Source organism: Xyrauchen texanus, chromosome 48, assembly GCF_025860055.1.
Source record: "Xyrauchen texanus isolate HMW12.3.18 chromosome 48, RBS_HiC_50CHRs, whole genome shotgun sequence".
Classification (NCBI taxonomy): Eukaryota; Metazoa; Chordata; class Actinopteri; order Cypriniformes; family Catostomidae; genus Xyrauchen; species Xyrauchen texanus.
The window spans coordinates 9,251,204-9,271,645 of NC_068323.1; the positions used below are offsets into that span (position 1 = coordinate 9,251,204).

Consider the following 20,442-nt stretch of genomic DNA (forward strand, 5'->3'; position numbering starts at 1 on the left):
TGATAACCCCGCCCTCTCCTTTGTCTTGTCACCTGTTTCATTATTAGTTTATGGTCCCCACCTGTGTTCCCTGATATCTCTCCCTATTTATTCTCCCTGTGGGCTCAGTCTTGTGCCAGTTCGTTGTCTCTACTTTGCCATATCGGTCGAGTCTAGCATCTCCCATCGTGTTATTTCGGTCACGTTGGTTATTTGTCTATTCGTCTATTCGTTTTGTATTTACTTCTCCCTTGTGAGAGTTTTTAGTTTCTAGTTTAAGTATTGGTTTTGTGTCTGTTATTTACTGTTTTCTCTCCACTGTGAGAACTTTGTTTTTCTGTATGGGTTTATTTCTCAAAAAAGCGAATTATTGTCCCTTTGCTTTTGGGTCCTCTCCTTGTCTTCTGATGACAGAATTCTCAGCTTTTTTATATCCATGGAATTCATACATTGATTTCTTGCATTTATCATAAATACAATTAATTAAACATACTGTTTATAATAGATATAACAGTATATGTAGTTATCAAATTTATTGAATTTGAGAGGATTGAGAGGAAGTTGGTAAGCGAAGTGTTATTGTTATTGTAAAGTGTACAAAAATGACACTTTACGTACAACTACCTTACATACAAATATAGTTTTCTTGTAGACATGCGGATTGGATACAAGATTTACAGTTAATTTTCTTAAATTCGATGTTTAAGTGCTGTGACAAGGAGGAGGGCATGGCCAGGCCGTGAGGGTGCACGAATCGCTGAATCGCTGAATCCGATTATCAGCGCAAGAGTGAGATAAAGGGGAGCTGGAGACGCCAGTTCAAGAGAGAGAGAGAGACGCACGCAGTCGTGCATTCTCACGGGCTGGCCACGCCCTCCTCCTCGTCATGTGCATTTATTACAATTTTGCAAGAAACAGCGTTGCACATTAAATTAAAATATATTTTAAGAAAAACATTCACATATAATCACAATAAAAAAGTAGTTTGACGTAAAAATATTTTTTTATGCCAAGTAACATCCAATTTTCCCCTTTTCTCACCAATTTGGAATGCCCAATTCCCAATGCACTCTAAGTCCTTGTGGTGGCGTAGTGACTCTCAGTTACCTCCGCGTCTGAGACTGTCAATCTGCGCATCTTATCACGTGGCTTGTTGAGCACGTTACCGCGGAGACCTAGTGCGTGTGGAGGCTTCATGCTATTCTCTGCGGCATCTACGCACAACTCACCACGTGCCCCATCAACAGCGAGAACCACATTATAGCGACCACGAGGAGGTTACCCCAATGTGACTCTACCCTACCTAGCAACCGGGCCAATTGGTTGCTCAGGAAGCCTGACTGGATTCTCTCAGCACGCCCTGGATTCGAAATGGCGTCTCCAGGTGTGGTAGTCAGCGTCTTTACTTGCTGAGCTACCCAGGCCCCCCTAACCTCCAACTTTTTAATGAAATAACTAAATTGCAAAGCAGAACTTGGAACAATGAATTTCTGTGTTAATTATATACAAAAGCATTCTTACGAAAAATTCAACAATATTTTGTATGTTTAAGAATAGATTTACAAATTATTAAGTTTGCTAAATATTCAGTATGGGTTCCATTGTTTGACTTGACAAAACAACAGCGTAACACTTTGCGAAGAATATATTTACACCTACATAGTTTATCGAAATTAAGTACTAAATTTGTCCACAGTGTGATTAAACAAATGAGAAAAGTCTAGCAAAGAACTGACAACAAAAATCACCACAAATTGTTCTCTGCAAACAAGACTCTGAACGCAAGGCCTTGAAATGGCTGAAAACCAATTCCCACACAAACATTACAGTAGATTTTCATGCATTTTAAGAACGTGTGGTGTCTCGTTTTCATTGGCTTTTCATCAGTGCACGTGCAAAATCTTGATGAACTTGAACAAAGTCTTCACAAATTTTAGAGCACTTCCTCATCCTCCTGGTCCAAACTGTTGTGCCTCACCGATAATGAGTCCTTTAAAGTGATTTTATCGGTGCATTTGGCGTTCTCTTGAGAAATTACATCATCGTCACTCTTTATTATGTCATCATCGTTTGGACATTGTCCACTTTCTTCTAAACAGATACTGAGGACTTCCTGTCTCACGGTGAAGTCATTGTCTTTAGCGTTCTCTTTCAGGGTGATGTCGTCTATGTGTTTGGCATCTTCTTCGATTTCCTCGGGAATGTCAGAGTTACTGAAGACGTACCCGGGCAGGGTGGTGTGTATGTGCGTGCTGTGTACGAACGAGGTGACGCTGGGAGGCCCAGCGCAATGGTACACTCTGCTGGTAAGTAGAGCGGAGCTACGGGTCACAGAGGTCAGCTGGGATTGGACACTGGCACCGCTGTTGTTCAGAACCGACCCATAGCGATAGTTCGCCAAAACCACAGGACCCTCCCAGTCAAACGCAAGCGTCCAACGGAGCCAGGCCTTACGAATTTCAGTTTGGACCTGGGATAAAATGAAAAGTTTGAATACGTTTATGTGATTTTCTATTTCTGGGAATCTTTCTACGGTCTTTAACTGAAAGGTTTATAGCAAATAAATAATCTCTTTGATGACAAACTTTGCTATTAAAGCATCAGAATATGACATAAATATTATTCCCAAAATGGACATTTAATTCTGGTTTTTACTCACCTCTCCATTGCAGAAACAGTAGATAATGGACACAAAAAATCCCTGAAAGAGAACAAATAAACACCAGTGAGAAGGACAAGTGGAGAGAAGACCGATCACGACACATAAACAAACAATTGTGAGGTAAAAAACAAAAAATAGCATAATACACATATGAGCAGTGTTGTTTGGTTGTTTGGATGTTACCATGGTTGTGCACTGATTTTGGACTTGTATTCAAATGACATTCCTGATTATGAGTAATCATTCAGTATCATATACCAAAGTACCATCTCATGCCATCACTGTACTGTGGTAACCCCACAGTGTTTTTATTTAGAGGACTGAAGCACATATCTTTATTTATTTATTTATTTTTTCAGTTATAAAATTAATGTATTAATTCATTTTCTGTGCGTCATTATTTTGAAGTTTTCACAGTCTGCAGATAAGCAGAAAAACGCTTTTGCAATACAAATATGCAGTTATTTATCATGCCGAAAAAGCTAATTAAACCTGAGAGACAGATAAAGAGTGGGGTTATTTATCATGAGACTTAATATTACCACAAAAATGCCCCATTTCTCTTCACATTAGTTGAAGTATTTTAGGATTTTTGCTCAGTGAATAATTGATTGGTTAGGCAGAGTGATGTGACTCACCTGGAATGAATTAAAGAAGAGCTCAAAGTACATGCGGAGCTCCCAACCCAGACCAGTGAATGTGTGCGGCATTCCCACAAACATGATGTAGTGCACTCCAAAGACCAGAACCAGAACCAGTGTGGATTTTGCTAGCTTCCTGCACACAAACAGAGATGATAGATAGATAGATAGATAGATAGACAGACAGACAGACAGACAGACAGACAGAGAGACAGACAGATAGACAGACAGACAGATAGATGGATAGACATACAGACATACAGACAGACAGATGGACAGATAGATAGATAGAGTACCATACAGACACATAGTAAGACAACAGTAAGACAGATAGAGCAACAGACATACAGATAGAGCAACAGACAGACAGACAGACAGACAGATAGACATATAGACAGACAGACAGACAGACAGACAGATAGAGCAACAGACAGACAGACAGATAGACATATAGACAGACAGACAGACAGACAGACAGACAGACAGACAGACAGATAGATAGATAGATAGATAGATAGATAGATAGATAGATAGATAGATAGAGTACCATACAGACACATAGTAAGACAACAGTAAGACAGATAGAGCAACAGACATACAGATGGTGTGACAGACAGACAGATAGAGCAACAGACAGATAGACAGATAGACATATAGACAGACAGACAGACAGACAGACAGACAGACAGACAGATAGATAGATAGATAGATAGATAGATAGATAGATAGATAGATAGATAGATAGATAGATAGATAGATAGATAGATAGATAGATAGACAGATAGATAGAGTACCATACAGACACATAGTAAGACAACAGTAAGACAGATAGAGCAACAGACATACAGATGGTGTGACAGACAGACAGATAGAGCAACAGACAGATAGACAGACAGATAGATAGGCAGACAGACAGATAGATAGAGCACCATACAGACACATAGTAAGACAACAGTAAGACAGATAGAGCAACAGACATACAGATGGTGTGACAGACAGATAGACAGATAGAGCAACATAAAGATATAGCAAAAAGAAAGACAGAGTGTCAGACAGATAAATTAATAGATGGATAGTGGCAGACAGACATAGAACAACATCAAGACAGATAGAGCGACATAAAAATAGACAGATAGAGAGACAGACAGACAGATAATATGGCAGACAGACAGGCAGACAAACAGACAATCACTGTTTGGAAAAATGGAAAATTGTGTTCCTCTCAGCACAAAGTCTCTTTAAAGGCTTATTATTTTAAAGTCCAGAAAAACAGGTCAGCTGAAGTTAGTTTTGAGGCAACCACATTTCTGCTGTTTTCAAAAGCTCCAAAGGTTTATGAAAGGTACAGATAGCGGAGGACAGAGGAGGAAAGAGCAGACTGGCGCTGAGCTGTAATGAAATGTAAATTGCTTAATTACTTAAAGTTCAGAGCACAAGTCCCACTCTCATTAATAGCGAAAAGCATCTGCACTCGTTCATCCGTGAAGTCATTAATGGTTCAGATAGATTTTCATTCGCTGTGTTAAAATTTCGTTTGAGGTTATTAAATCCCAGATGGTTTAAAATACCCTCCAGTAAATTGTAAATGGCATCAGTCATTATACAATATCCCCGATTTGCCTTTCAACTTCATAAATTAAGAATAACACACTTTTGGAACAACGTACATTATGAAAAGGTATAGAAATCAAGATTGAATGTTAAGTTACTACCTTGATACTAATAAAATTAATTTGAACTTAAGTCAAATTTCTTTGTGTGAATCGGGTCAAACTGTCATTTTCCATGAATTGATCCAAAACGCTGATGCAACGATTGATTTGGGTGATGCTTCAAAAATGACCACTGAACCACTGAACGTTTTTCTGCGTGACATTTTTCATATTTTAAAATGTTTTAGTAAAAATATGCATAGGTAAATAAAACAATCACTATACTGCTGCAACTAAATGTTGATAAATGATTCAATTTGATTCATGGAAAACAGTGTGGAGAATTAAATTTTTTTAGCTTTTGCATTCAACATTTTGAATGTACTTTGCAAAAATCACTGTTTCGTTGAAATTATGTTAATTTCAACGCAATTTCAGAGCATGTATATTATAGACCTATACATCTCAAATACTGTCAAAAAGCTGAAAAGTGGTGAGATTCACTCTCTCACATGCTCTCTCTCACTCGTGAGCTTTTTGTCCACTCCCTGGAAAATTACAATTCTCTCTTGGATATCTCGCCAACAATATCCAAACAATCCACCTTGCCGACAACAACCACAAAACCACAGCAAATCAAAATAGAACCGACATGGGTTGCATGAACCACATCGTATGAACATGTATAGACCTTGAATGAGGTGAAGATAATACAGGTTATATATTATACAATAACACTTATACTTTTTGTCTCTAGGAATTGGATATTGGATATTGGAAAATGTCTGTTTGCTCTCACTATTTGCATCTAATTTGTCACTGGCGAAACACAATCCAAAGTCCAATACTATACAATATAGACCTTTATATGAGGTCATGAATTAGTTCAATAATGTCATGTACACACCTGTACTGTTTGCGTGTGTCGTACCGTCCTGCGTTTGTTTCTCGGATTTTGGTGGCCAGAACTCGTACGATATTTACAAACAGAATAAAATTCAGCTGCAAGAAAGAGAAAATGAAACAACTTTAATTTTCAACTTTCTCTTAAAGGGACAGTTCACCCCAAAATAAAAATTACCTCATCGTTTACTCATCATTCCTGATGTGTCTCATCATTCCCGATGTGTATGACTTTCTTTCTTCAGCAGAACACAAACAAAGATTTTAAAAAAATATCTCACCTCTGAAGGTCCATACAGTGCAAGTGAATGGTGATACGACCCCAGTGTGGGTCATATTGCGAGAGGTCCCGGTTTCAAATCCTGGACGAGCCCCCATTTGTCACGGCCGGCTCACAAGCCACGACAAAGAAGGAGATGACACGTTAAAGTGGTGTGCAAAAAAGGAATAACATTTATTAAAGTAAAAGTAATAAAGTAAGAGAATAGACCAAAACGGGAACAAGACAATAACTAGGACGACAACAACAAAATGGCACGAGGGGAGAGCGCCCCGTCAAGACCGAAGGGAGCTGCTTTAGTTTGCCGGCATCAGCTCTAGCACAGGTGTAAACCATCAGTCATCATGACGTCACTCACTCCAACTCCAACCTAAAAAACAAGTGACAAAGACAACCGAACCCACACAATATGACACACACTGGGGTCGTAACAATGGTGACCAAAGATTTGAAGCTCCAAAATCCACATAAGGGTAACATAAAAGTAATCCAGATGACTCTAGTGGTTAAATCTTTATCTTCTGAAGTGAAAGGACAGGTGTGGGTGAGAAACAGATCAATATTTAAGTCCTTTTTCCTTCACTTTCACTTTCACTTTCTCCTTCTTCTGTGTCTGGTGATTCACATTCTTTGTGCATACTGGGCAGAGAGGAGAATTTATGATCACAAATTGCTTAAATATTGATCTGTTTCTCACCCACACCTATCATATAACTTCTGAACACATTAATTTAACCACTTGAGTCAAATGGATTACTTCAGTTCTCCGTATATATGGATTTTGGAGCTTAAAAATGTTGGCACCCATTCACTTGCATTGTATGGACCTACAGAGCTGAAATATTCTTCTAAAATTCTTCATATGTGTTCTGCTGAAGAAAGAAAGTCATTCACATTTGGGATGAGAGAATTTGCATTTTTTTGGTAAACTATCCCTTTAAATTTGAATTAGTTTCACAAAAAACATGACAACAGTGTCAGTGAAAAGCATGGAAATGCAACAGGTATAAACCATTTTTCATTTTACATTTCACTGCGTTTGGACGTGAAATCAATATACATGAAATTGTACACTTGTGAACAAATGTATCCATGCGTGATAAGTCCTAATTGATATGTTTTGCTGACAGGCGGTGAGGACGAACTGCATTTGCATTCTGTCACATAATTACAGCTTTTCTGCTGTAAAACAGTCCAGTCGTTCTTTTAATCAGAGATCCATTACAGAGTGAAGCTTTTGTGCTCGGCAAACCCAATAATTAACAGAATAATGCCCGTCCACTAGAAAAATATACCCATGCAACAGTAACCGGTCAATTTAATTCAGTCATGGCACATCAACAAACGACAGAGCCCGACAATCAAAATCGACCCTTTGAATCGCTCGATCAAGGGAGTTTGACAGCCCCTTTTAAGCACATATCATGAGCAGAACATGTTGAATTCGTGGTAAATGGGGATCCAGATGTAATTAAGGGACTTGTTCTTAAGAATTCCTTTAATATAGGACTCATTTGATGGAGAGTGACACTGAAGAGTTTCTGTTTCTGTCTACAGACCGGAAGCCACGGCAGACTCACCCCAATTGCTGTCAAGATGGGAATTTGGTAAATCCATTTAATATTGCCAGCACTCAATTCCCAACACCTTAGAGAAAAAGTGACAAAATGAAAAATAATTTAAATTTAAGTTCAATTAAGTTCTCATAATGCAAACATATTCCCAAGGACAATAGCCAACCCAACAACCCTTACAAGTACTGTGGCGGTATCATAGTACAGCGATGGTATCAGATGGCACCGATATAGCCCAGCCTAAACTCACATCAATGGATGAATCAATCAACTGTTTGTCAGTCTGGTTGGGATATAACAGCGATTTAGTGCCTCGCTAATGAAACGATTTTGATGATGAGATTAAAGTAGTAATGTTTTGAGAAGTCATTGTGAAGGCAGGAGTTTCATCAATGCAACAAACAGATGTGGATGATTTAGTTACTTGCCTTATGACTCTATACTCGTAATGCTACGACTTTAATCTCCTTTTTAATCTATGAATTTAACATTCATTCTCAAAATATTCCTACTATAATTTCGCAATAGTACGGTTTAATTCTCTAAACTTCATGCCTTTATTCATGTAAAACCCTATTATGAGATTATTCCCAAAACATTAGAAATCTTATCGAATGTTAAGTCTTTGAATTTATAATTTTGATTTAATCTCGAATTATTCCTACTATAATTTCTGAATCAATCGCATAACTTTATGACTTCATTCTCGTACGATGCCTATTCTGAGATTATGCCCAAAATATTATGATTTTAATCTATACATTTTATAACTTTAATCTCTTAATTTAGATTTATTCTCAAAATATTCCTAATTTATTTAATATTTTTACTACTTTCTTCACTAAACTTTATGATGCAATTTTCGATGCCGATTATGAGATTATGCTCAACACATTACGACTTTAATCTTGTAATGCTACAACTTTTATAATTTAATAAATGTTCTTACTTTAATTTTGTAACATTATGACTTTATTCGTGTAAAATGCTTTATTATGATATCATCCCGAAACATTAGGACCTTATTCTCGTACTGCCATCACATCAATATTTTAATACTGCGACTTTAATGATGTTAACCTCGTAATATTGATTTTATTCAGAAAAATGTTTGTTTTATAATGTTTTGACTTGATTCTTGAAATGTTATGACTATGCAATGGCAATTATGAGATTATTCCCAAAACATTCCGACCTTATTCTTGTAGTGTTACAACTTTATTCTCAAACTATTTTTTAATTATTTTATTTTTTATGCAGTGCGGCACTAAACCGAAGTCGTAGGCCTGAGGTCTCAAACAATGATTTGATAGCATCACAGAGCCACAGTGTTTACACTTTTCTGGGAAATCAACCTATAAATGGCTTACTTATAGCTGACTGTGGATATTAAGTTGAGATAGGAGAAAGTACAATGTTGCAACACTGAAAAACATTACACTCATACCTAAATTATTAAGCTGAATTAATGTGAAATCCCAACAAGGAAGTGTGTGCGAGTGCGAGTGTGTTTGTGTACTTGTGTTATTTTGTGACTTTACCTCAATGAAGAGTATCTTCTGAGAAAACTCACCTCACATCTGAGAGCGTTGCCCTGACGACAGCCCAGGTTGACACAAAGAGAGCTGGCACACCTGCAGTCCAACAAATTAGAAGTTGACGGGATTTATCAACTATAATATACCATACAATCACAGATGCATGCCCAGCACTGATAGATCATGAGAGAAACTCCACCAGAATTTGATGTAGAACTAACAGATCCGAATCCAAGGCTATCGAAACCCCACAAAAGCTTCAAATGTCCCTGAAACCAACTGGTGAAGTGTGTACATTTACATTTATGCTTTTGGCAGATGCTTTTATCCAAAGCGACTTACAGTGCACTTATTACAGGGACAATCCCCCCGGAGCAACCTGGAGTTAAGTGTCTTGCTCAAGGACACAATGGTGGTGGCTGTGGGGATCGAACCAGCAACCTTCTGATTAACAGTTATGTGCTTTAGCCCACCATTTTCCTTGAGCAAGGCACTTAACTCCAGGTTGCTCCGGGGGGATTGTCCCTGTAATAAGTGCTCTGTAAGTCGCTTTGGATAAAAGCGTCTGCGAAATGCATAAATGTAAATGTTCTCACCCACACCTATCATATCACTTCTGAAGACTTGGATTAAACCACTGGAGCCTTATGGATATTTTATGCTGATTTGTGTGATTTTTGTAGCTTCAAAATGTTGGCACCCATTCACTTGGATTGTATTAACCAAAATAGCGGAGTTCAGCAGATCAAAGAAAGTCATATACATCTGGGATGGCATAACAGTGAGTCAATTATAAAATAGTTTTCATTTTTGGGTGAACTCTTCCTTTAAGAAGTTAATCATCTTCGCAGTAAAAACTTGAACGTAAACAAAGTCAGTGAGCACTAATGATGCATTTCCCTAAATAAAACTTTATTAATTATGGAAAAGCACAAACCCGAGTAAACAAGTTTCAGCAATGTCTTTTTGATCTGAGGGTTAAGAGCATTTGAATATGAAAACTTAACTTTAATTAGGATGATACATTACCAAAAACACATTGATGGCAAGAGCATTAATTATGCATTATTGATTATTATGACACATTACAGTGATCATTTTGAACATTCTATTCTTATCATTATGTCACTGGAGGCCTGTTTGCTTAAATAATGCACAAAATCATTGACATTGCAGCTGTTGACCCTTTGTTCTGCACTGTTGACTGTTTAAAAGCAGAACACACCTGCTTGGACTAAACAGACACTTTGTTGTTCAGGTTTAAACTGTTAAAACAACAAAGTCTCTAAGTATGCATGTAAAACTCCTAAGACGTATTAGCACATCAAATATGTCTGTTCTTGCATGGCGAGTAATATGCACCAAAGCTAAACTTTGAATAAATAAGACTTCAAATAAAAGAGACATCTCAAAGGAATGCAAAACGATTCAGCTTGGACACAGACATAACAAAAAACTCGGAGGATGATTATCATAACAAGCTGTGAAATTGGTTGGGGTACACCTGGGCAGGCAAGGTAAACATTGTTAAACAAAATCAACCACTGGCTGATCTAAGCAAAGTGGGCTGAATTCTGAACTTTATGTGCGCAATATTTCAGCATGAAACCCAGCATCTTATTCATTAACTGCCCATATATTGACAAAGTGCTAAATGCGCTGAAATAGCAATACATCTTGAGTATTTCAGTTCAGTCATTGTCATTCTTCTTAGTGCAAACACTCCTGATATAATGCAAATTAGGCTTATTATAGATATATAATTTATACACAAAATTGAGCGCTACTTGCCTTGTGCAATTAACGTTGCGCTATTACCGCACATGTACAGTAGATGACGTTAAGCTGAATTTTGCTTGAAAGACACGTGTGTTCATATTTAGTGTTTATGGTAGAAGTACTTTATCAAATGATTGAAAAGAGTGTTAACTAAAAAAAATGTTTCGCATGTTTGTGATGTTACAAAATTGCTTCAATTAATCCGCTGCTAAAACAGCGCATAATGCATGTGCACATAAACGGCGCTAGAGGGCGCAATTTATTTTAGTGCATACTGCCATTTTTCAACACAAACACACACACTTACCCCATCCTATTAGGGTGAACCCCCAGAGATATTTGGAGTCTGAAAAGAAGGCCATGAAAATAAGACTGTGAAGGTAAAGTCCCTCGACTAGGATCCAATAGTAGTTGGTGGAGAGGAAATAGATGAAGAACAGGACTGTGATCTTACATCCAACCTGAAAATACAAACAATGCTTGCTTCATCCAATGAGATCATTCAAACCGTGTGCATTCAACCAATCAGAATTGCTCAACCTTTCTATAATACAGTGGCTCTGATTCTCGACTGTCTTTATACAGTAGTTTGAGTATGTGGTTTCAATGTCTCTTTAATTTAATTTCTCGTCAGCCAGTAATAAGTGCTCAGAATAAGCCATGCTTATTTTGCTGTCCTAAATATGCACAATTATATGGCTAGTTGCAATTAAGTATTTCCTTCCTGTCCATGACCCTATCAGAACAGGTCTGCGAACTATACATTGAAAACCACTGCTAATTTGCATGTTTCAAAGAGCAATTATTATTTGAGTTCTCTCAAGTTAATTAAATTCAATCCAGCCCCAACTAGTTCAGCTCAACACAATGTAACCCCAGTGAAACAAATTCCAATTGAATTATCTGAGTCTGGTTCATCAACGTGGTTTACTAAGTGTACTTACATACTGAGTCTTATCGAGAGAAGAGATGGACGCAGTGCTGAAGTTGTCCATTAGCATGGTGTCGTATTCCTGTAGCACCCCATTAGCGTACACCACTCTGTCTTTCACGAAGATACTGACCGCACGCAGCATAAATGACACGAATAGATGCATGTGGATGTAGTTTCTGGTGCAATGAAGACGCCTGGGAGAAAAAGACACAGAATTCATCCTAGCTCAACGAACGTAAGGCTACACACTACTACACACTAGAGAGTGTTTTACGTTAGGAACGCATTAAACCGTAACACGAAAAGCTCACCAGGCAATATCAGAAAATATTTCATGTTTAATGTCCAGTTGTGTGGCATTTTGAGATTTCATAGTGGCGGGGCTACATTCTAGAGCAGGGGTGGGCAACTATTTTGGTAAAGGGGCCATATTGGGCTTTAAGTAGTGCATAGGGGGCCACATTGTATTACTTTTGAGATACAATGTTCTGTGTTTATTTGGTTTTTGTAACTTTTAAGCCCAGAAATAGTTGTGTACTCAAGTCAAATTTCTGAAGTGTATCTGTGACTAGTGAGACTAAATTCTCACTAGTAAATTGCCCGTGTCTGTTCTAGAGCGACGCCACTGAAATAGAAACATATATAGGTTGTTGTTGTATTTGCTTGTCACAACTGTTTAAGGCAGGTCTGTTTTGAAGGGTGTGGAAAGAGCCGGGGTAGTTTAGAATCAACCAGAAATACAGCAAATCGGATTTCCAAAAGCACAAATGGACAAGGGACGTAAACCGTTTTTAAGTATACCACGGTTTTAAAAACAGACGCTTTTTTAGAATTAGTCTAAAATCCCAGAAAAGTCATTTATGTTTCAATTGTAAATATCAGTTTAATTAGGAAAGAATCGTCTGAAACAGTCATTGCTCAATGGTTGACTACAACTTTTGGTTGCACGACTTTCGTGCCACTTTCACAAATCTTAGCATTTTCTGTTCTTGTGACACACCATCCCCATTTAAATCAATACGTTCCCATTATTCTCTAACACAACGTAACCTCTAGTGTGTAGGTGCCCTAATTGGAGCATTTTCTAAGCTAGAAGTGGGTCATGATCAACTTACTACTAAGGAACAAAACATTTTAAACATTTAAATATACTCCTTCAGTTGAGCCTTCCAGATACAAAAAGCAAAGTACAAGCTGTTCTGTAATAGCAGGAACTGTTGAGCTGTCTGGCAAATCCCTCCTGAATCCTTGAACAGCAGCCACTTGTGTGGAACAACTTTATTAATGTGAATCTTTGCATGCTGTATAACTTCTTAATGAAGACAGGGAGGCATTAGGGTGTTTTTCAATTTGCCTGGTGGGACAGAAAGTCTGCTGGGTACAAAAGTGTGCTTGATGTCTAATTACCGAAAATATCCAATGATGAAAATGGCGACCAGAAGCGAACTGAAGGACACCGCATAGCCGACCGTGTACATGATGTGCAGCCGCTCGAAGAAGTCTCTCTAGAAACATAACGAAATGTTTAGGGTTAGGACACTTCGTTCTTCAATTGATGTCTGACTATTATCAGCAAAAAAAGTTCTAGTTGCTTCTTCAGACTCTTGATGTGCATCTAAACATCCTAAGAAACTTATTTCACAATTTTTATTTCATAAACTAGTGTCATTTTTATCTGTAGCTTTATCATTGGATCTAAATGTACAAAATAATGAGTATGCAAACGTATTGATGAACCACAATTTACTGTATGCATGAACACATCACACAGGTTTAATGCATAAAGGCGTATGTACACACTGTTAGTGAATGGAACCCATTGTGATTGAAGATGTATGGACTGACTCAGTTGCACAATATTGGATTATTGAAATCTGAATGTGTTTATTGACTGGCTTTGACACAATAAACTCTCTCAGCTTCATGCTAAAAAAGAATGGACTTACTTTGCCCTTTTCAATGCCTGGAGCCAGGAAGCGTAGGCAGTCGGAATAGTTGACCCAAGTTCTGTTCTCCACTGAGACCCATGATCCATTCAAGTCGCACTGACGGTATGCAAACCCTACGAGAACACGAAAGCACAATTTAACCAGAAATACATATAGAGTTAGAACAATTTGTTTGAAGAATTTAGTGAAGTTTGTTGAAAGAGTTTTGATGCTTTGTACCGTTGTGGTTGAAGTCGTAGACGTAGCTAGGGCATGGCACTTTGGTGATGCTTCCTGGGGAACCTTTAGGCCAGCAAACCAGTCCATCCCATCCAGGAGAACAAAGCCCATCTGTGTCCACAATGTGAATATCACAATAGCAATTTATATATGGAAACACAATCTAATTAAAAGACTCTCTGACCAGAGTGTGGATGTAAATGTTCCCATTTATGAGACGAATTAACACCTCAATTGCTTCCCGATGATCTGTACCCAAGGAGGGATCTCGATGAACGTAAACCAAAAATATCTGAGCTATACTATGCACAATAATTTGGCTGTTATTGTATGTCAGTTGATTAAGTTAAGGAACATCTGAGACAAAGTTGAAACTTCAGTCAAGACTCCATTAAGTCTCATTAGTTTTAAAAAGTATCTTTGTCATAAAACCATTCTTGCGTACATTTCCAAGGAATTTCTGTGTTAATTGCTCTCAAAACTATTCTTATCTAAATTGTTGCATTGTAGCAATTTACATAAGAATGGTTTCACAAATAGTTTACACAGCAATTTGCTCTGTTCATGTTTCATGAATGAAGCCTGTTGCTTATTAAAAATGTTAGAGTTCATATGTTTCTCCTTTGAGCTTGGCTTTTTATTCTAACATCAAACGCAATTAGAGATTCTTCGGTAGCGTATGGTAACAGGGTCACCTTGAGTGAGAGTAAAATGTTGATGCCTCACATTCTTATAATGAGCTTTCTGCTTGTGTAATTTCTGGAAGAAGAGTCCTTTCAGTGTAGCATAATGGCTCTGTGTGCAGCAGGATTATTTTTGTTGTTGCACATTTTCACATTTTATCCACTATGACTAACTGGCTCCATTAGCCAAGAAACATGATTAATTAACGTAATTGTGCTCCTTTGGTAAGCAGGTGACAAAGAAAGCTTTCCAAAGAATATTTCTGTCTTGTTTATTGTAACAGGGCGGAGGGCGGGTCCGGGTCCAGGTCCGGGTCGTGATTCTACACACCCGGTCCCTTATCAGGCTAATTAAGCCTCCGAGAGGGATAAAGGCCAACTGCGGATGGTGCTGAGAGAGAGAGAGAGAGAGAGAGAGAGAGAGAGAGAGAGAGAGAGAGAGAGAGAGAGATCGTTTACAGGCAGCTGACAGCCATGTGTGTGTTTGTGTCTTTTGTTTATCATTAAAACTATTATTTATATCGTCAAGCCAGTTCTCGCCTCCTCCTTTCCCGTATATCCCTTTAACACTTATAAAAAGTCAAAATGTGTTAATCTTTTATGAAAGAAACCACTGCCTAGTGCATGTAAATGTTATTGCTCAGAAGCTGCTCTCTCAGCTCTCTTTTAATGGCAATCTCAGTTAAGTTTTATTGATGTTTTAACTTTGTCTCAGTTGTTTCTCCTAGAAATAAACACAAATGTGACGATTTCTGACATACAGTAAGAGTATAGATCTATAAAATGAATATGGAAAGTAGAAAGTAACTAATAGAGAGATCTTGGCTGAAATCGTTGAATGTTTTTTTTAAATTTTAATCTTTTGACTTTTGAATCTAATCTTTTTTTTTTTTTTTTTTTTAATTGCTCACTCATTTGTAATTCTTGATTCCTTTGGGAGAGCCCACAGTGGCATGTGTGGTTACTCCATCCTTTCCGTTCATTGAACGCTTTTGTAAGTCTTTGTGAGCGGAAGCACTCCTACAAACATTGATCCCATCCCCACAGGGCAGTGTGTGAAAAGGGCAAGTTCCCTGTATGGAAGCACCATGCCGATTGTCCAATTTCCTACACTGGAGAGCAAAAATGGTCTGTGACTCTCTCAAGGACCTGATGCTATTTAGAAACTTTATTTAGAATGAATGAGACAACAGCACAGCTCGATTTAACCTGCATCACAGATGACAGAAAATTCATCATGCTTTTGTCTTCTCTCTATTCAGTCTCGAACGGTCTTTGAGACGAAAACCATCAGGTTGAGATGTCATGCCTAGCATGTCATCTTTCAAACTTGAACTTTCATGAATGCCTTGAAGTCTTTGTATGATGCCCATATCTGCCTTTCATTTTTGGGGTGATGGAGAATATTTTCATTTTAAATGATGGAATAAAACCATTTGGGTTTGCTGGATCTGTAAATGTTACCCTGTTTATGTGGGATATGGCATGGGCATGTTTGGGATTACTAGGTAATAAGAAGATTTGGAAAGATCATTTGCAGGCAGGTGCATGAATCAAACTGGGATTATATTTAATCCTGTACAGCTGAATGGAAGTGTGTCTATTCGAACCGTATCACAGTTCAGGATTATTAATTAAAGTTGAAGGCATTTCTGTCCCACTTGCGGCAAATGGTAATGCAAAAATAATGATTATTTTTCAAACAGGTTTCCCATCTACAATTGGTTGGACAAACCCCAAAACGTACGCCATCAGTCAATCCATTGTTGCCATTTCAGGCTTAATGGTCGTCTCAAATGAACAGATGCATATTATGATCAGCATTGACTATTTTAGAGGAAATAAACCTACAAATGACTTACCTACAGTTGTCTCATATTAAGATGGGAGAAAAGAAACTATTTTAACATTGAAAAAAATCACACACTTTACCCCACCTTTAATGGGTGCGAGAATCCATCACCACTCTCTTTCTCAGTCCTCTAAGCTCCGATGGCTCACTCACTCTCAAATTATCTCAGAAGTCTACATCATGTTGCTCCAGCCTTGGCATTCAAATTCAGAATCACACACATAACCAGGAGCCTTGTAGCATCTTAATTTGGTATGCCTGATCACATATAATCAGTCCACATGGATAATGGCAGGACCAACACATGTAGATGGAGAAAGAATCATGATGACTGTGATGGAAATACAATAACAAGGCATGTCAGCTAATGAAAGTGGATGACTCACGAGCTGCACTCTGTGTTGGGGAAATTGCCGGTACTTTGAAACTTGCTTTCCAAACTATATGCTGCTCACAATCCAATGAAGCTAAAAGCCCTTTTGAACAGGTTGTTAGCTGCATAACGAGCTATTAGCAAAAAATGGCTAATTGCATTGGAGCTATCTGAGAAAATCCTTGATAAAGCTATAACTATCAGGTTTTATCTGTTGTCTCAATTATGAATAAAGGTGACATTGAACATATAAACAACATGACACATTTGATATATATATATATATATATATATATATATATATATATATATATACACAAGTTTGAAAACAATGATAAACAGCAGCAACTAAATATTTAGTTTCAAAAGTCGTTTCGCACATGCGCATTAAAAACATTCACAACGACACGAAAATCACGTTCGTGATCACGCTACCGTTACAGTAGCAGCGAGGCTGCGAGGAGTACTTGCTGCAAAGAGGCTCAGTGAATCAGTGAATTGTTTATTTGAAATTCTGAACGAACCGATTCACAAAACATTTATTGGAAATCCCAACTCTGCATACCCTGAAAGCACAGCTACATCACCCAAATGTCTATTTGATGTGTGTGTTTACATCTGGAAGACTTATTTTTTAGGTCGTTTGGTCATCTGCAATACATCCATAAGACAATGGCCGGCGGCGCGAATGAAGTGAATGATGCGATTTGAACACGCAAAAACGCTTCATTCGCGTATTCGCATGACGCGTTGTTGCGAAAGCCTATCAGCTTTGAGATTGTCTGGATGTCACTGACATAGTAGCAGAAGAAATCTGGAAAAATGGATGAAAGTATTGTTGTAGTGGTGTGTGGGCACCCAGAATTGTATGACACAACGTCATACATGTACAGAGACCGGGCGAAAAAGACATCGTTTGGAGGAAAGTGAGCGAGGAAGTTGGACTACCTGATAAGTTCTGAAAATTTGCGCGTCTACTTGAATCAAGCTATTGGTTGTACTTTACTATGAACCGAGTCGTTGAAGCCCCTCCTCCTGTCCTTTTCCGGAAGAGAAGGGGGAATACTCGCGGGAACGCGTTACTCGTACGAACGCGAGGTTAAACACAAATGTTTATCCAGTGGTCAAACTCGCGCGAGCAATGCGAGGCAAACATTTTCTTTGCGTTGTTTGTGAACGCACCATTAGACATTTAGCAGATGTCTGTGAGATGTTTGTGATTTATAATGTTTGTAAATCTGATATTTTTAAAATGTTTAGCTAATCTTTGTATGCTAACTTGGTATAAGTGGATAAGTGAAGTGTTTATTTTAGCTGGCTCATTCATATGATCCATCTGAACAAACTGATTCACTACAATTAACCATCCAAACGAACCAATTCGCTAGAATGACTTCTTGTTTACTGACTCGCTATCAAATAATACATTCAACAAAAAATATTTCACAGATAATACAACTTGCAATAAACAAATATTAAACCAAATTAAAAAAGAAGCATTTTCTGCAGTGGTCTCAGACTTTTGGAACCCACTTTTTGTTGAGGTTGAATGAACGCTTAACACATATGAGTGGGCAGATATAGAGAAGATTATGTGGCTGGCTGGAAGATATTTCAGCATCTAAATAAAGACTGCAAGCAGAGAGGCTGGAAGCAGTTCAAAAGGAGATTCAGTCGCACGTCATTTAGTGATAAGAGACACAATCTGAGAAAACCACATAAACAATATTTTTGTTAACTTTTGTATATCATGTCCATTTTGGTACTGTGGGTTGCCACTTGATGTTAGGGGTCCTAAAACAAGACCAGTGCTCCAAACAGATTCATATGTCACTTTGCAATTCATATTTAAAATGCTTTTAAAATAATCAGCCAATGAACTAATGACACTGGTGTGTTTTAGTCCAAATGAGTCACTTTCATCTGGATCAGCCCCCATATTTACATGAGTTATGCAAATGAGCTCCTCTCCGCTCCAACTGAATATCAAAACAATGTTGGTTCTAGGCGGAAAGAGAGATGTGTGTTACGCAACCAAAGCAAAGAGAGCAAAATCCACAAGTCAAGTCAATTTTATTTGTAGAGCAATTTTTACTATACATATATGACCTGCTCTATCATTCTGAGTCATTTTGTCCTGAAGACACATTTTGATGTTTATGCATCATATTGGTAAAGTATTTTTAATATTGGTACCAATACATTGTTAATGTAAGGTCTTACCAGTAGGGTTGTGTTCAGAGATGTTTTGAAGGCACTGGAGTTTGATGTCGTACAGAAGAAGAACTTGTTCTTGAGCTGTTAAGCCCACATCAGGATCCACATGCTGTCCCAAATAAGAAATGGAGACAAATTACAATTGAGCTCAGATGTCAAATGGATTTTTACAGATTTTAGACCTCCAATCAGAGGATTTTGAGGTTCAATGGAGTTATAAGACCACAAATCACTGACATTTATGCCTGATTCTTAATTGTAAAACCTCTAGGCAGTTCATGAAACGCATCAGTCGAGGTTTGCAATAAGATCTGTTGTCTTCAGTCTTCTGTCATTCCTCAATGATGATTTATGTTACTAATTGTAGGAAAGTACCTTAATCCAGACACATTCTCTATAATTTACCTCCCATTTTCAGCCAAATATGACTGCTACAATAATGCATACTACTGTATATTTAAAATGATATGGTCATACTATTAGAGACATTTCTTTAGAGATACAGTATATAGTCTGCAAGACATTTAATTGATTATCTGGTTATAAATCAGTGAAAGTGTTATTTCCTAGTTACACCTCACTTTGAATAGAAAATACTTCATGCATAATAACATCACGCCGGCTTATACACCAATTAATGTGTTTGGTGTGTTTACAATGTGCATCATTGCACAAAGGTATTTGGGTTTATCATATATGAAGGTCATAAAATGCAGCAAATTGTTTTGATGATCTTACCTGTGCTTTGATTGGAGTACCAAGCAAAATGTGGACAAACATCCAAAGAGGTATAATCCACATTTTAATAGGTGCCAGATCCTCTTAAATACTCGTTTCCCTTCAGTCTCTTGAATCTTCTGTTGTTGGTTCCTCATATATATATTGATATCTACATATATAAATGAAGACTGTATATTCTCAGCTGGTACGGTCAGTGGTTGGTTTCGGCATCTCTCGGTGCGTAAAGCTCAATTTGCGCCGATCCTGTGCCTCTACTGACTTTATTCAGCTCCATACTTGCGCTAGGGGAAAATAAATACATTAATAATAATAATGAATAAATAAAACATAATTAAAAAAACTTGAATATCACTTCCCGCAGAAAAAAGGCACATGAAAGACGGTGCAGGGCAGGCGGGTAAAATCATTGCGCAGTCCTCTTCCCGAGATCTTCTCGCAAGGTTCAATAATGATTACGCTAGGATTT

General features: G+C 37.8%; 1 protein-coding gene across 2 annotated transcripts in view; it reads right to left on the minus strand.

Moving 5' to 3' along the window:
• Nucleotides 1-693: 693 nt before the first annotated feature.
• The window catches only part of pth2rb (parathyroid hormone 2 receptor b), a 47,050-nt gene continuing 27,301 nt past the window's right edge, over nt 694-20,442 (minus strand). For both annotated transcript variants that reach the window (XM_052122317.1, XM_052122316.1), the window contains exons 2-14: nt 19,974-20,257; nt 19,242-19,344; nt 14,111-14,221; nt 13,889-14,004; nt 13,350-13,447; nt 11,953-12,136; nt 11,316-11,469; nt 9,265-9,325; nt 7,698-7,764; nt 5,842-5,936; nt 3,280-3,418; nt 2,639-2,680; nt 694-2,449 (exon numbers count right to left, since the gene is read on the minus strand). In XM_052122317.1, coding sequence (XP_051978277.1) covers nt 1,913-2,449; nt 2,639-2,680; nt 3,280-3,418; nt 5,842-5,936; nt 7,698-7,764; nt 9,265-9,325; nt 11,316-11,469; nt 11,953-12,136; nt 13,350-13,447; nt 13,889-14,004; nt 14,111-14,221; nt 19,242-19,344; nt 19,974-20,036 — 1,770 coding nt within the window. In that variant the 5' untranslated portion in view covers nt 20,037-20,257 and the 3' untranslated portion in view covers nt 694-1,912. The remainder of the gene's footprint in view (nt 2,450-2,638; nt 2,681-3,279; nt 3,419-5,841; nt 5,937-7,697; nt 7,765-9,264; nt 9,326-11,315; nt 11,470-11,952; nt 12,137-13,349; nt 13,448-13,888; nt 14,005-14,110; nt 14,222-19,241; nt 19,345-19,973; nt 20,258-20,442) is intronic.